Source organism: Tamandua tetradactyla, chromosome 1 (assembly GCF_023851605.1).
Source record: "Tamandua tetradactyla isolate mTamTet1 chromosome 1, mTamTet1.pri, whole genome shotgun sequence".
NCBI classification, from domain to species: Eukaryota; Metazoa; Chordata; class Mammalia; order Pilosa; family Myrmecophagidae; genus Tamandua; species Tamandua tetradactyla.
In genome coordinates this window covers 181,590,396-181,605,070 of record NC_135327.1, presented here as the reverse complement: position 1 = coordinate 181,605,070, position 14,675 = coordinate 181,590,396, and the positions used below count along the sequence as shown (strand labels likewise).

General features: G+C 38.6%; 1 protein-coding gene and 1 pseudogene across 1 annotated transcript in view; one reads left to right on the top strand and one right to left on the bottom strand.

Annotated features, from left to right (window-relative positions):
- The window catches only part of SVOPL (SVOP like), a 92,937-nt gene that overhangs the window by 36,140 nt on the left and 42,122 nt on the right, over window positions 1-14,675 (top strand). The window contains exons 7-8 of the mRNA XM_077144195.1: window positions 382-507; window positions 3,356-3,484. Of these exons, the coding sequence (XP_077000310.1) occupies window positions 382-507; window positions 3,356-3,484 (255 nt within the window). The remainder of the gene's footprint in view (window positions 1-381; window positions 508-3,355; window positions 3,485-14,675) is intronic.
- On the bottom strand, window positions 8,392-12,749 carry LOC143679656 (coxsackievirus and adenovirus receptor homolog pseudogene; annotated as a pseudogene).

The window sequence follows — 14,675 nt, the reverse complement described above, 5'->3', positions numbered from 1 at the left end:
TTTGAGTTCCAAACCATGTGAATATATTACCTATTCAAGAAAATAAATAGAAGTACAAAATACGGATTCTTCCGATGTCTAAGACTTCATAGGGTTCCAGATTTTTAAAACCTCAATGGATTACTGACTTTCTCTTTAGTCAAGCCTCCCATTTACAGATGAGCAAACTGAACCATGCAGAGGTAAAATGACATGCCCAGTTTATTCAACTTGTTAGAGATAGTGCTAGGAATAGAACCTGTATCATGTGCTCTCCAGTAAAGGGGTCTTTCTCTTTTCACTAAGTTGCAGTGGTAAAATGCTGGACAGCCTGGATCTCAGGAGAGGAAATGTTCAGTACATGTGTTAGGTGGAGTTGTAGTCTCTTATTTCTCTCCCCAGGTGTTCTGGCTTGCTGGCTCCCTGCTCATCATTGGCCTGGCATCTGTGATCATCCCTACCATTGGGTGGCGCTGGCTTATCCGTGTTGCCTCCATTCCTGGCATCATCCTTGTCATGGCCTTCAAGGTAAGGAAGCTTCCAAAGCCCACCCTTGTCCTTCCATTCAGCCATTCCAGTGGCCTTTAACCCCACAGATATCTTTCTTATGTCCACCCATTTCCTTTATTCAAGAGTCTGTCTCAACCTCTTTGCATCTTTCACTAAAGTTACCTACCTCATTATCTTTTATTCCTGGAAGTCTTATCTTGCAACTCCACACTATTAAGTCTCTCTAATCTTCAGCTCTCACCTATTGGCTGTCTTTTGCATGTTCTCAGGCCACCTCAAACTTGTTGTTTGCCCACTTGCTCACCCTCTATCTGTAAGCTTTTCCACCACAAAATCAGAATCTCCCCTGGTTTCTAGTAGAATTCTCCTCCTTATTCAAAAGCAAGATTGACACCTCATTTGAACTGGGAACTGTCACCCCTGTGTCATTTACTCCATAGAATCAAAGACTTTCAGAATTCATAAGGGACCTTGGTAGTCACTTATTCCGAAGCTCACCCCAGTGCAGCCATCCCCTGTAGGAGGTCTCTGCTAAAACAACTGCAGCCTTGGGCATGGGACAACTGTATAGAGTACTGTATTCCATCTCCAGTAGCCCTAGCTATTTGGAAGCTATTTTTAACATTCAGCAAGTTTGCCTCCTTATATTGTTATCTGCTATTCCTAGTATTTCTTTCTGGGAAAACAGACCTATGTCTTCTCACTCTGACATTCCTTTAAATATTGAAGAATCAATGCCCCCCTGCCCCAAGCCTTCCTTTCTCTAAATCGAAGAATTCTATACCTTCAACTGTTTCTCATGACACATTACCTGGTCCCAGGGCCCTGTCCCTTTTCTTCTGGGCAAACTCATTTGGTCCATGTTGTCTAGATCATGAACTATTGCCCAAAATCATACTCGGGTCTCTAGATGCTCTGGGATCAAGGGCTTAGTAGGCCTGTAACTTCCCATGACAGTAATACTGTCACAGGATCATCTGCTTGTGTTGATGTAGCATAGACTGTGTTGTTTTTAGCCAGCTACATTGATAGTTGGTCCTGTTGGGTTGAGAATTAACTACAACCCTAAGATCTGCTCCATGGGAGTTATTCCAGACCAGACCACTGAAACCTTTAATTGCATTAATGTCTTCTTAAATCTAAATGTAGGATTTTGCATTCAAAGATGCTAAATTTCATCCTTTGGTTTTAGCCAGCGTCTCCTCTTCCTTGGATTTGCCTCTGCAGAGGCAGCACAGAATATTGGCTCTGGAGCCAGACTGTCTGCACATGAGTCCTGGCACCAAGATCCTGGGCAAGTCAGCCCACACTTTTGTGACAAATGAATAGTGCATATCTAATGGGCTGTTGCAAGGATTAAATAACATGTAAAACATTGTTTGCATAGTGCCTGAAACATAATAAGTGCTCAATATATGTCAGCTATTAAGTTATGTTAGTAATTACTTTTTTTTGTCAGTAATCACTTTTGAATCTTAATCCTGTCATTTAACTCATCACACTTGTATTGAGAATGTACCAAGAATGGATGCTGGCTAAAACCAAAGGATGAAATTTAGCATGTTTGAATGCAAAATCCTACATTTAGATTTAAGAAGACATATTAATACAATTAAAGGTTTCAGTGGTCTGGTCTGGAAATAACTCCCATGGAGCAGATCTGAGGGTTGTAGTTAATTCTCAACCCAACAGGACCAACTATCAAAAAGTTACTAGCTTCCCAAGCTAAAAATTTGCATAAGACACAAAGAGCCATCAATGAGCTCCCCGCTACTCAGTGGAAATAGATATGAAGGCAAAAATTGATAGTACAAACCAGATATGGATAAGTGTTGTCATAGTTCAAATTCTGTGGATGCTCAGAGGTGAGAGTGGGTTTTCCAGTGGGGCGGTAATGTCCGATTTGGGCTTTGTGGGTTGGGTATCCTGTGGACAGCCCATAAGGGATGGAATGGGCATTTCAGCAGGAAAGCACAAGCCCAGTCAGGAAGGCGTGAGCATGTAGGGCATGTTTAGGGAAGAGCATGGAGCCCAGAATGGCAGGGGTGAGGGAGTACTGGCAGGAGGCAGGCTGGGAAGGCTGGCGTGTGGCTGGATTATGAAGCACTTTGACAGCCATGGGCTTGGGATGCATTTAAGTGGGGGACTGTCACCAGTGGGGTGGTGACTGTGTGGGAAATGGGCAGTGGGGGAGAGGGGACAAGCCAGTAAAGGAGTTAGAAATTGTTGGGAATAATCCCAGTGGGAGAAGATGAGGGCCTGAACTGTTTATTGGTGATGGGAATGGGGTGGAGGGTGCTGCTAAAGGGAAATCTTCTTTGAGGAAGAACTAACCCATCCTTGATTGGATGTAGGATACAGGAGACAATGTTAATTCACAAGTTCCCAGGGGAAGTGGATGCCTTGACTGTTTTCTGAGTGTGATGTTTAAAACATTTGATGCTCAGGTTGATGGCCTCCCCCATCAGGACTGAGGCCTGTTGTCACTCTTTAGGTTGTTGCACATGGGGAGGTCTGGGGGATCTTGGGGAGGGGGTAGGATGGCAGAGTGGCACTCAGGGCCTTGGGACAACAGCTGCTTACCAACTAAATGTAAGAGTTTAATGATTAACTGGCTTAGGCCATGCTGATGAGAAACATCAGAACAGTCCAGCTGTTATGTCAGAGAGGATTGCAGGAGAAAAACTCCTTTTCTTTGTTCCAAATCAACTTCCAATTCAAAGGGACGTCTGCTGTATTTTATGCCCTTAAGCGAGCTGTATTTGTTTTCCATCTCAGGAAGCTAGGACAGTATAAGTAGAATATGGAGCAATAGCCATACCCAGGGGCTATTGTGATGCTGATGGTCTTTATAATTTGTGCCCAGTTTATTCCTGAATCTGCTCGGTTCAACGTCTCCACTGGGAACACGCAGGCTGCCCTGGCCACCCTGGAGCGCATTGCCAAGATGAACTGCTCAGTGATGCCGGAAGGGAAGCTGGTAGAGCCTGTCCTGGTGAGTTCCAAATTGTGGGGTTTTCTCCCACAGCAAGGGGCTGCTGGGTGAGTCACGGAAAGCTAGAAGGAAGTAGACTTTAGTTCTCTAGTCCCACACCTAGAGGCAGAGTGATAGATAGGAAAGAGCTGAGTAGAGACTTCCGGCAGGGTAGGTCTGGTCTAAGTCCCAGTTCTGGCCATAAGCCATATGACCCTGGGAGGTGATCTGTTTTCACTTTGTCATCATAGAATGGGAATAGTAACACCTCCTTTGTAGATCTAAACACATGATTTGGCATCATTATTTATAAACGAGATTGTTTCATAATTTTATTTTTTTATGCTGGTGGTCTTGACTTATTTTGATATAGAAGTTACAAACTCATTAAATGGATTTTTTTTCTGATCTCCAAAACAGTTTATATAAGGTAAGAATTAACCTCCTTGAATACTTGGTAAAACTTGCCTATAAAATCGTTTAGGCCTAATATCTATTTTGATAGAAGTGGATGGATATAGAGATTTTGGGAGGAGTTTTTTTTAACTATTGATCCAATTCATTTGAATCTTATGTCTTACATGTGCATCTTATACTTTTGTTTTATACTTTGTCTACTTATGTCTTATATATATATATATATTTTGCAAGGCAGAAAACTGCTTTCTGGATTTTATTTCAAAAGTATACAAGGTCAAAAAACTAGAGCAAATTTTGTTTTTTAAAAGAAATTTCGTTTTTACAAATTTCAAAATCTGCACCATGCGATACTTAAGCCAGAAACTTTAAACACAAAATCATTTAAAAACTGACACTATAGATGCAGGTATGAAGTGTCACAATATTTTCTGTCAGTAGTTACAAGTGTATTTATCACTAAAATTCAGAGTTAGGGACAAGAATAAAAAAATGACTGAACTGTGGTTCTCTCAACCCTAGTGTCATTAAAATATTAATAGAAAACACAAAATTCTCCCATGACTGGAGCTCTTGGCGTCCGTCCCCCAAACCAAACCCAACTGATATTCACCTACTTTTAAATTACAAAATAGAGTATTTTGTAAAATTTGATTTTAATTATTACTAAGAGGCCAGATGCATCAACTATGTGCTAGTATTAATAGCCATAAAATAAATGATCAGTCTTGCCTAGAGAGGCATAAACAGAACTACAATTCACAAATTTATTATTCTTCCCTATTTCTATAACATTTATAAGTAGAAGTTGTGCTCAGTTATAGACTATTTTAGTGTCACAATAGGCAAATGAGTAATAAGTCCTAATCAGAAGGTGTTGTCTCTTTTGCAGCAATATCCAAAGGCATTTGAAATATTAAAACTTGCCCAGAACATTTATACTGCTAAACACAGGAATGTTATAAAGTTATATACACATATATAAATAGTGTCACAAGCCACTAAAAAAGTTAAAATTGTGCCATCATTTTCTATAAGCTACTCCTTACATGATACATCAAAACATTAACCACATAAAGGAAGGACTTTTTCTCTTCAACTAGAAGAAGGCATCTGAAAGCCCTAAACACCGCTGAGACAAAAATTATAAAAAATTTTTAACAGTCATATTTCAAATTTACATGCTGCACACATACACAGATACTAAGAACAGTTTTTTTGAGACGCTATACATTACAGAATTTGATATCCAACTTCATACAATGGGTTCTTTTTATATTGAATCAAAATGTTTACTTGTCCCTTGAGCTAATGCTCTAAATTTCTAGGACTCAATTCTAAATGAAATATTTATTGAATTGAGGAATGGTAAAAGTAAACCATGTAAATTGATGATCTTGAGGCAAATAATTAATATTTCTTCATACCCACAATCTATAAAGATAATGGTTTGAGTTTCTTCAAATTAACCCTCCCTAGAACACACTCAGGCTGCATTTCTATTATAACAACTCCATGGCAGTTAGCCTAAACCGAAAGCAAGTGATTTGATCATGAAGATTTTTTTATTTCCAACAGGAGGAAATCAGTAGAATTGTCAATAAGAAAAACAATACCTGCAAACTACTCCATATTCAAATCACAGAACCACACAATGCACGGTATCATTTCTTTTCAAATTATCCTATGTAATTTAAAGGTGGTGTCAAAAGACTCTAGGGGTAATGTAGAAATGAACAATTTTGCTTTGGAGATACAATGCCATCCTTGGCTGATGTTCCTTGGCTCTCAAATGGAAGTGCTTTAATAACAATTTTTTGTTGAACTCCTTGATGATCAGTGATAGTAGTCTAGAACAAATATTTTTTCTCTGACTCAAGTGAGAATTTTGGGGAAGTTATCAGTGATATTCTGACTCTTGGATCGAATACAATTTAAAATGTAAGAAGCTGGACACATAAGCCTAAAAAACTAAATTCTGTCCCCTAAGCTTGATCACACCTAGTAAGTCTCTTCAGGTTACATGTGATTTTTTTTATAAGCTTGATTCTCAGAGTAGTTGCTACTGATCTAAACTGAAAGCCTTTCTGGAAGAGATTACTGGTAGTCACACCCTAGATAGACATGAAAACTAAGGGAAAGAAGGTCTTACACATGTCCACCATTTGTAGTAGTTTCTACTTAGATTGATAACATAATCTTCATTATATAAAAATCAAGAACAGGGAAGATCAAAACTTCTATATTATTAAAGTTTGTGTTCTACTTTTAATTTATTCTTATAATATCTTAGAAATAAATGATATTAATATAAAACAGGCCAGACACCTGGCATTCAAGAAGAGCTAGTGTTTTAAAATCAGAAGCCACGAATGCAGTCAAAGAGTACAGGGTATGCTGACATTTTTAAATCATCTAAAAAACGCACAGAGAAGAGGCAAGGTTAAAAGTGAGAATTGAGAGGTGTCACGGTGATGCATTTTGGAAACAGTAACTTAATCTCTAGCACCTAAAAGATGATAGCTAGTCCATAGGCACCAGAAATTCATAATAAATATTAAATTACCCAAAAGGCACAGATGAAAAGGCTAACACAAGTATAAAAGTAATTTTATGCAAAGTTAAGAACCTTTTTTAAAAATGCTTCTAATCATGTAAAACTACACATTGTTCCATTACACATTCAGCTTAAGCTTATCATGAAAAAGTGTACATAATAATTGGCCTAATCGCAAATCATGCCAATATTAATTTACAATATGGCATTTACCATCACAGCACCCAAAGAAGTTAACAGAAACCGATTCCTTATTAAAATCTAGAGAAAGGCTTTAAAGATAGTGAAATAATTTATTGTAAACCTTATTCACTATAGAGAAACTGTTGGTTTACTGCTTATTATCTTAAGGGGAATACAGTAAATTCACTTTCTTCTTCTAAACAGCATAGAAAACATTTGACAGAAGTGATTTTTTTAAGTCCTTTTTATTGCTTTTCCTTTTTTTTTTTTTTAAAGAACAAGTCACTTTCCCAAACTAAGATTCTAACTTTTTCCAAATTCAGCTTGGTTTTCTGGAACTATACAAAAAACTTATTGGCCATACAATAGCAACTACACATCCTCCCATGTCTGAAGTATGGAATTGATGGAGGAAACTTACTCTCTTTAAAATGTATTTGAGGGTGGCACAACGGTGGCTCAATGGCAGAATTCTCACCTGCCATGCCAGAGACCTGGGTTCGGTTTCTGGAGGTTGCAATTGCAAAAAAAAAAAAAAAAGTAAAAATAAAATATATTTGATCTTTCTCAGTCTATGAGAAAAATTTCCTCCAGGAACCACATTCAAAAGGGTAAAATTAGGGTTACATGTTTGTAGAATGTAACATATGCAACATCACCAAACAAAACAAAATCAGCCAGAAAAAAAGAATTCATTTGGGACGAGTAGGTATCAACTTGGTGTGCATGTAAGTTCATGAAATTCCCTGAATATCAACTATAACTGCCAAATAATCAGCGTGTAGTAATTTTTTCCTATTAGAAAAATTTCACCTAAAGTGAAGAGGCAGTGTTTAGTTGGCAATAGTCATTCATTTTAAAGAGCCTAGGTCAAGGACTTAGTTCAGTGAATAAAGCACACAGCTAAACCCTATGTGCTGGACCTGCCAGTTGCTGTTCTGAAGACTGCCAGAGGCCACAAGGCTTCGAAGCCCTTGTATCACTCATCAATAAAATCTGTCCCCACTACTGCACCCATAGTGGCATCTGAGTATGTAGTTGACAGCGTTTTCTAATGGAATTGGATAGCTGCTCTTTTACTTTAGCCAATAAAAGCACATATTATGTCCCTGTTGGCTGAGCGGTCTATCAGTTAAATACATAAATCATTTCATGGACAAGGTTTATGAATGACTAACTCAGAAGTAAAACTAGTAATTTTTAAACCACTGTAATGTTTTCTATGTTACCAAAGTTACTCCAAACACATTTAGAATTTTTAAAGATGCAATATAAACAAGAACAACATGTATGTACAGAAATATTTTTGCCATGAATATTTCTTCACCAATTTGGGGGTGGGCGGGGATGGGACTATTGGCTTATAAGTTAAGAAAGGTATACTGAAATTAATGCAAGAAATTATAAAGCATCACTTTCAAATGATTCAGGTATCTATTTGGTGTGCAGGTAAGTTTTTCAATTTCTTCACCTGTCATCTCATATTCAAAGTGCTATATATTACTTATATATTGATATTTAATCACCTGTAAAATCAAACTCCTAAAGAAAATCTATCTTTTTTACATAGTGAATTTATCTTTAGTATCTTTAATGCCTTTACTGTTTCAATTATCCAAGCGAAATTGTTGAAGTAAATGTCCTAGAGTCTCTGATGAGATTCTTTTTGACCTATTTTAAGGGCAGTAACCTAATTTAGAATGAAATAGGTTTTCATGTGTCAAGAGAAAAGAAGAAACATGGTGAGCACAAAGGAAAGGCCCGGAAGCTCTCATACTATAGATTCCTCCTTGCTCTGTGCTGGAATCATCACAGACACGACTCCATTCTATTCAGATTAAGGGCAGCTACCTCGGCAGGCGCAGAAGCTGAGCTCTGAGGAGTGTGTTCAAAGTCTTCCCCTGGGACTTGGTTATACTGAGTCTTGGAATATTCTTCCATGTAGGAAGGAGACAGGGATCCCAGGAATGAATGATTGCTGCCGATGTAGCTCCTGGCTGTAGAAGTGGCTGTTTGGAGGAGGCACATCTTCCCTGATATGATGAACTTCCTTTTCACATTTTTCTTCTCTACATGCTTTATGATAGCAAACGATCATAAGACGTTTGCTTAATGATCAAAAGAGCAAGCAAATCTCCTATAATAGCTCCCACCACTGTTCCAGCTCTATTTAATGGAGGAACAACATCAGGGGTAGCAGGCAGTGTTCTGAACCCACTCTGTTGCTGCCTGTAGAGCTGTATGTCCCAGAATACTCAGTACTGGCATTTTAATAGAATAGGTGAAGTCATTTTTGCTGACCAGGAGGTGGGCATTTTCTGTGAGTTAGTCAGTTTTTGCCATTCACAGTGTAACAGAAGAGAACTTTCTTTTGATTCACATTTTAGTTTAAAGTTACTTTCGATTTCTTCTGACCCATTAATGTAACACCTTATACCTGAAGGCTTAACAAGAATTGTGAGCTGAACCTTTTTGTTTCCAACACCAGGAAGTTTTTTCACTTTGCACTGATATATGCCAATATCTGATAACTGTAAATTTGTTACATTTATTGAGGCCTCACCAACTTTGAGATCCCTGCTTGTACAATGCCCTCTTCCTTTCAGATCTTGAGAGTAGTCGTTGTAAATCTTGTCTCCGGAATGTAAAATGATCACTTGATCTGCCTTCTGACTATTGGCTTGTGATAGCAGCCACTCGATGTTCAATAGTCCTTGGTCTTCTGGATTCATGGTAAATTTGCATGGCAAATAGGCAGTTTCCCCCTTGGCTTTTTCAATCATCTGGTCAGGAGTTGTTACACTCAAACTGCTGGTCAAATCCACGACTTCACAGAGACGCCCCAAGTACAGAAGAAGGGGGGTGGGGGCCGTCTGACCAGGGGCGACTCCTGCACGGGGTCTCGCTAGGGGTCTCGCTTTCTGGGAGCTTCCCGCACTCCTGACCCGCTCACAGCGGCTGCAGCGGCACCTCTACTCCCCTGCCCCACCCCCGCTTGGCCTGTCTTAGACTTTTGATTGAGTGTTTCTTATGTTTTGTACTCTGGGGTCAATTTTGTACTCCATATGTTTTTAGGAAAATGTCCAATTCATCTGTGTTTTCAAATATATCGATATAAAATCTCTAGTGTATGTCCTCATTTCCATTTTTAATATTGTTTTTGTGTGCTTTCTCTCTTGATTTATTGACCCATTTTACCAGAGGCTCTTTTATTTTCGTAAGCTTCAAAGAACAGGCTTCTTTTTGGTTGATTCCTTTTATTGAGTTTTGGTTGTGGCATTAATTTCTGATTTCTATTGTATGTTATTTTTCTTTGCCTTTTTTCTTTCTTTTTGCCTTTTTTTTCTTCTAGCTTCTCGAGTTCGGTACTTGGCACATTTATTTTCAGTGTTTTTTAATTTTTAATAGACCGTTTAGCTGCATTCAACATGTATTGTTACAGAGTAATTTTATTTTTATTCCTATTTTGTAGTTTCTGCTGTCTTCTCTTTAAACAATGAGTTTTATGTTTCTAATTTAATTGCATTTTGCTCAGAGAATGTGGTCTATGTTATCAATTATTTGAAATTTTCTGAGACTTCTCCTCTGTCCATGACTATTTGTTAATGTTCCATATGTACTTAAAAAGAATGTCAGTGAGTATATATACATATAATTGTATATTGCTAATTGTGTGCGTAAAAATTGATAGATTTTTTTCAAAATTCAAAAATTTGACTAGATTCTCCATGTTTGAACTATAACAGTTCATCAATAAGAAGATGGCTTTGTCCATTCCTCCTTATAGAACTGACTATTGGTTTCATATTGTAAGAATTCGAGAGTTTTGCCACGCAAAGGAGGACTCCAAGAGATGTTCTCTCATGCAACACGCAAGGAGTTTATTTACCACACATGTGTGGGGCTCACTGAACACGCAGGAACAGAGAGCCCCGAGCCTGGGTTTGGGGAAGCTTTTAAGGGGTAGGATGAGGGGGTGGTGAGGGTTGAGCAAGGGGCACAGGTGCTGCTTCATGCAGGAAGCAGTTAACGATCATTTTTACAACAAGCATTCCTCGCGCATGAGTCATGGGAGTTGCTTCATGCAAGAAGCAGATAACCGCCCCTGGGAAGTCCCGAGTTGTTTTTCTTAGCCTGATGGGGCCCATAACTCTTTTCTTTACAATTCTTATTTCACACCAAATGCATAGCAGTGAATATAAAATGACACAAATGCTTTTTCTGGATATTTCTATCATTCAGAAGCTAAGATATATGTAAATAGCTAAATTAAGCAGGAAAAATCAGCTACTGTTAAGCTTTATAAAATCCTTCTTTACAAGACTTACTTTTGTTATTTTTTTTTTTTTTATATTTCCTCTTACCCATCCTTCCTTTTTCTTCTTTCTGATCTGTTATTAGATTGATTGGATTTACTTTCTTTCTGCTATCTTTCCTTCTACTGGCTTGAAATTTATGCAATTTTTATTTATTTTATAACAGAGGTAGTGTTTAAATATTGAAAACGTGCACTCATAATATGTAATGTTATTTATTTTTATCTGCCTTCTCGTATGTACAAGGATCTTAAAAATGTTGACTCTGACACCCCATTCTCATCTTCCATATTGTTTTTGTCTAGTATTTTAGTTTCACTTTGTTTCCCTAAATTAGTCATTATTTAAGCTAATATTTAGATTTAGTAACATTTTCAGTGCTGTTGTCTTTATTATTGATTTCTAGCTTAATTTTTACCACCATTAATTCTTGCACCCCACTCCTTACCAGTGGGCTAAGTTAGTTTCGTTTTATTATTACAACATTGGTTCTGTCTGGGTTTGAGTATACGAAATGTGGTCCCAACCTAGCTTTGTCATATCTAAATGACTGACCAGTTACACTGATGTATTTTTTTTTTTATTAATTAACGGGAAAAAAGAAATTAACCCAACATTTAGAAATCATACCATTCTACATATGCAATACACTGATGTATTTTTATTGAAGAAATTCATCCTGTATATGTTTGAATCCATCCCTTATATGTTTGAATCTATTTCTGAATACTCTTTTCTATTCTAATGATAAGATTTGTAGATTCAAATATATATGGGGATTCTTATGTAATAAAGGGGATATTTAAAATTGTTGGGAATAGGATACAGGGCTATTTTGGTCAGATCTGACATTTTTATTTACTTATATTGTAATTCATTTTTCATGTCTGGTAGGGTAAGTTTTCCTTATCAAACTTATTTTTCAGAATTTTCCAATTCTCTCTTCTAAGGCCTATTTTTTTAGGACAATGGTGGAGTCATTTTATCAAGCTCTCCCACCCTCACATCCCCCTCCATGCACAAAAAAATTGGGTGTGAACCTTTAATTGGGATTGTGCTGAAGTTATAGGCTAATATGAGAAGAATTGATAGCTTTATAATAGCGAATATTCTTGTCCAGCTACAAGCATATTTCTCAATTTATTCAAGTGTTTTTATTTTCCTCAGCAGCATTTTATACCTCCTCACAGTTGTATTTTGGTAAGATATTTTCATTTTGCTTTGGAGAGTCCCCCTGCCCCCCACCCCATTATTACACAGTTCTCAATGCCTAACTGTGCTTTCTACCAAAGCACCAAGGATAATTTCATTATCGTTATTTATTTTCTAAATTTTTGAAATGAGCTCTTGGGGGTTCAGAGTTCAGGAAATTTACTTTAGATAGTATTAGATATCTTCTGTCTTCCTACCAAGATACTGATAATTACATTTTATTGTGCAAAACATGTGGGAGAACTAATTAGTTGCCAGGCAACTATGATTACATGAAAGGAACTATTATGCGTTGTAGAGACTGGCACATAATGTTTATGTGGCTATGAAATTTTGATTGATGTATATAGAATAAAAGTTGTACAAAGAAAAAGAATCTTAGTAGAGACAACTCAAAACCATGGGGTACGATCATGAGCTAATTGCAACTCTAGGACTGAAGAGTATTGAGGTCCAAGAAAGAGTTGCCTTCTCCCTTTTCTTTCCTCACTCCTTCCTCCTGCCTCTTCCATCCTTCTTCCTCCATCCCCATTCTCCCACCACCGCCTTCTACCGCTCACCTTTTTCCTCCTGCATTCTCAATCCTCTGCACATTCTCCATCCTCGTTCCTCCCTTTTTTATCTTCGCTCCTACCTTCTCCATTCTCCCTCTTCCATGGGCCTCCTCCCTTCAAGTCCTATCTCTTCTACTTTTCCTCCATTACTTTCCTTTTCCACTTTCCTCCTGCCTCCATATTTTCTATCTTCTATTGTAAGAATTCGAGAATTCGAGAGTTTTGCCACGCAAAGGAAGACTCCAAGAGACGTTCTCTCATGCAACACGCAAGGGGTTTATTTACCACACATGCGTGGGGCTCACTGAACACGCAGGAACAGAGAGCCCCGAGCCTGGATTTTGGGAAGCTTTTTGAGGGCCAGGATAAGGGGGTGGGGTTTGAGGGTTGAACATGAGTTACAGGTTCTGCTTTATGCAGGAAGTAGATAACGAACATTTTGCAAGAAGTAGATAACAAACATTTTGCAAGAAGCAGATAACAAACATTTTTCGCGCATGAGTCATGGGAGCTGCTTCATGCAAGAAGCAGCTGTCTCATTGTGCAAAACTCCCTTACTCAACCTTCTCAGTTGCATTCTTAGATAAACTTCCTCCAGCAGTTACAACCTTGCATAACCAAGGCAGCAGAAAACCTTGCATAACAAAGGCAGCAGATAACCACCCCTGGGAAGTCCCGGGTTGTTTTTCTTAGCCTGATGGGGCCCATAACTCTTTTCTTTACAATCCTTCTTTACATAAGAAAAGTTAGCTACTGTTAAGTTTTATAAAATCCTTCTTTACACTATCCTCTCCCATCCTTCTCCTCTCTCCTTCCTTTTACTTTCCTTCTCAAGCCTTCAGCTTCTAGCCCCATCCGTCATGCCCATTAAATGATCTTGTTCTACTCCACAATCATCTATTTAAGGAAGGCCCCATGCCTTCAGGCACCCTGCCTTCAAGTCTCTTACAATCTGGTTGGAGAGATGACTCAACATAAGAAAGAATCCATGCAGAGCACAGATGGCCTGGAACTAGGGAGTAGTACATGCAGCCTCCTGTGCATGACCTTCAGGGAATACAGGGGTTGTAGATTGAGCATTGGAAGGAGAGTAAACCTTGGTGGAGGACAGAGGGCACTGCAGGTGGGAGAAATGACATGCACCAACCAAGGCAGAAACGTGCAACGGGGTTGGCCAGATTGGCTTCCGTCAGGATGCCATGGAGGAGACTGGCCTAGGTGCTGTGGGCAAAGGAATGTCTGTGACTTCACTCCAGAGAGGCTGAGATGAAGGATTTGGAGTGGACTAAGGAAGGGCCACATCATCAATGAGGGGAGTGGGTCCACCCATTTATGCATTGCAGTCAAAGGTCTAGAACAAATGGCTCCTGAGGGTAAAATAGGTGATCCATTGTGATTCACTGTAGACTCAGCTTTTTGAATCTCCAGTACCACTGGAGGGGGTGAGAGGACTAAAGTCACTTTAAAACCCAAGAAAACATCTCAGAAGTGAATGGGTGGGGCTTGAGACTGGAGCTCAGGAGATCTGGGACTGACTCTGCTTCCAACAGCTGTGTGACCTCAGGCAAACAATTTAATCACTTCTTCTGCCGTGGCAATTGGGAGATTAGAACCAGATAGAGGTTTCAGTCATAGTATGTAAAATAAAAGTTGAAGGTCTATTGTTCTGCTCCACCCACAATGACCTTGAGGAGCTGAATCTAAAAGCAACTGAAGTAACCCCCTAAATTTCCTTCAATCTTTAACTTTTTGTGGCAACAAAATCTAGGACACCCAGGGCCAAACTTCTAGTCACTTTAGAATCCACCTATAATTCTGGTGCTTTTGTTTTTTTAAGAGTAGTGGCAGGTTTACAGAAAAGAATTGGACAGAGTATGTAATTGCCATATGACAGTCCCTTCCCTGATCTGTTTGTGAGAAAAGAGTAATTGGTTCTCAACTGAGCACCCCCTGCAAAATATTCAGCTTCACTT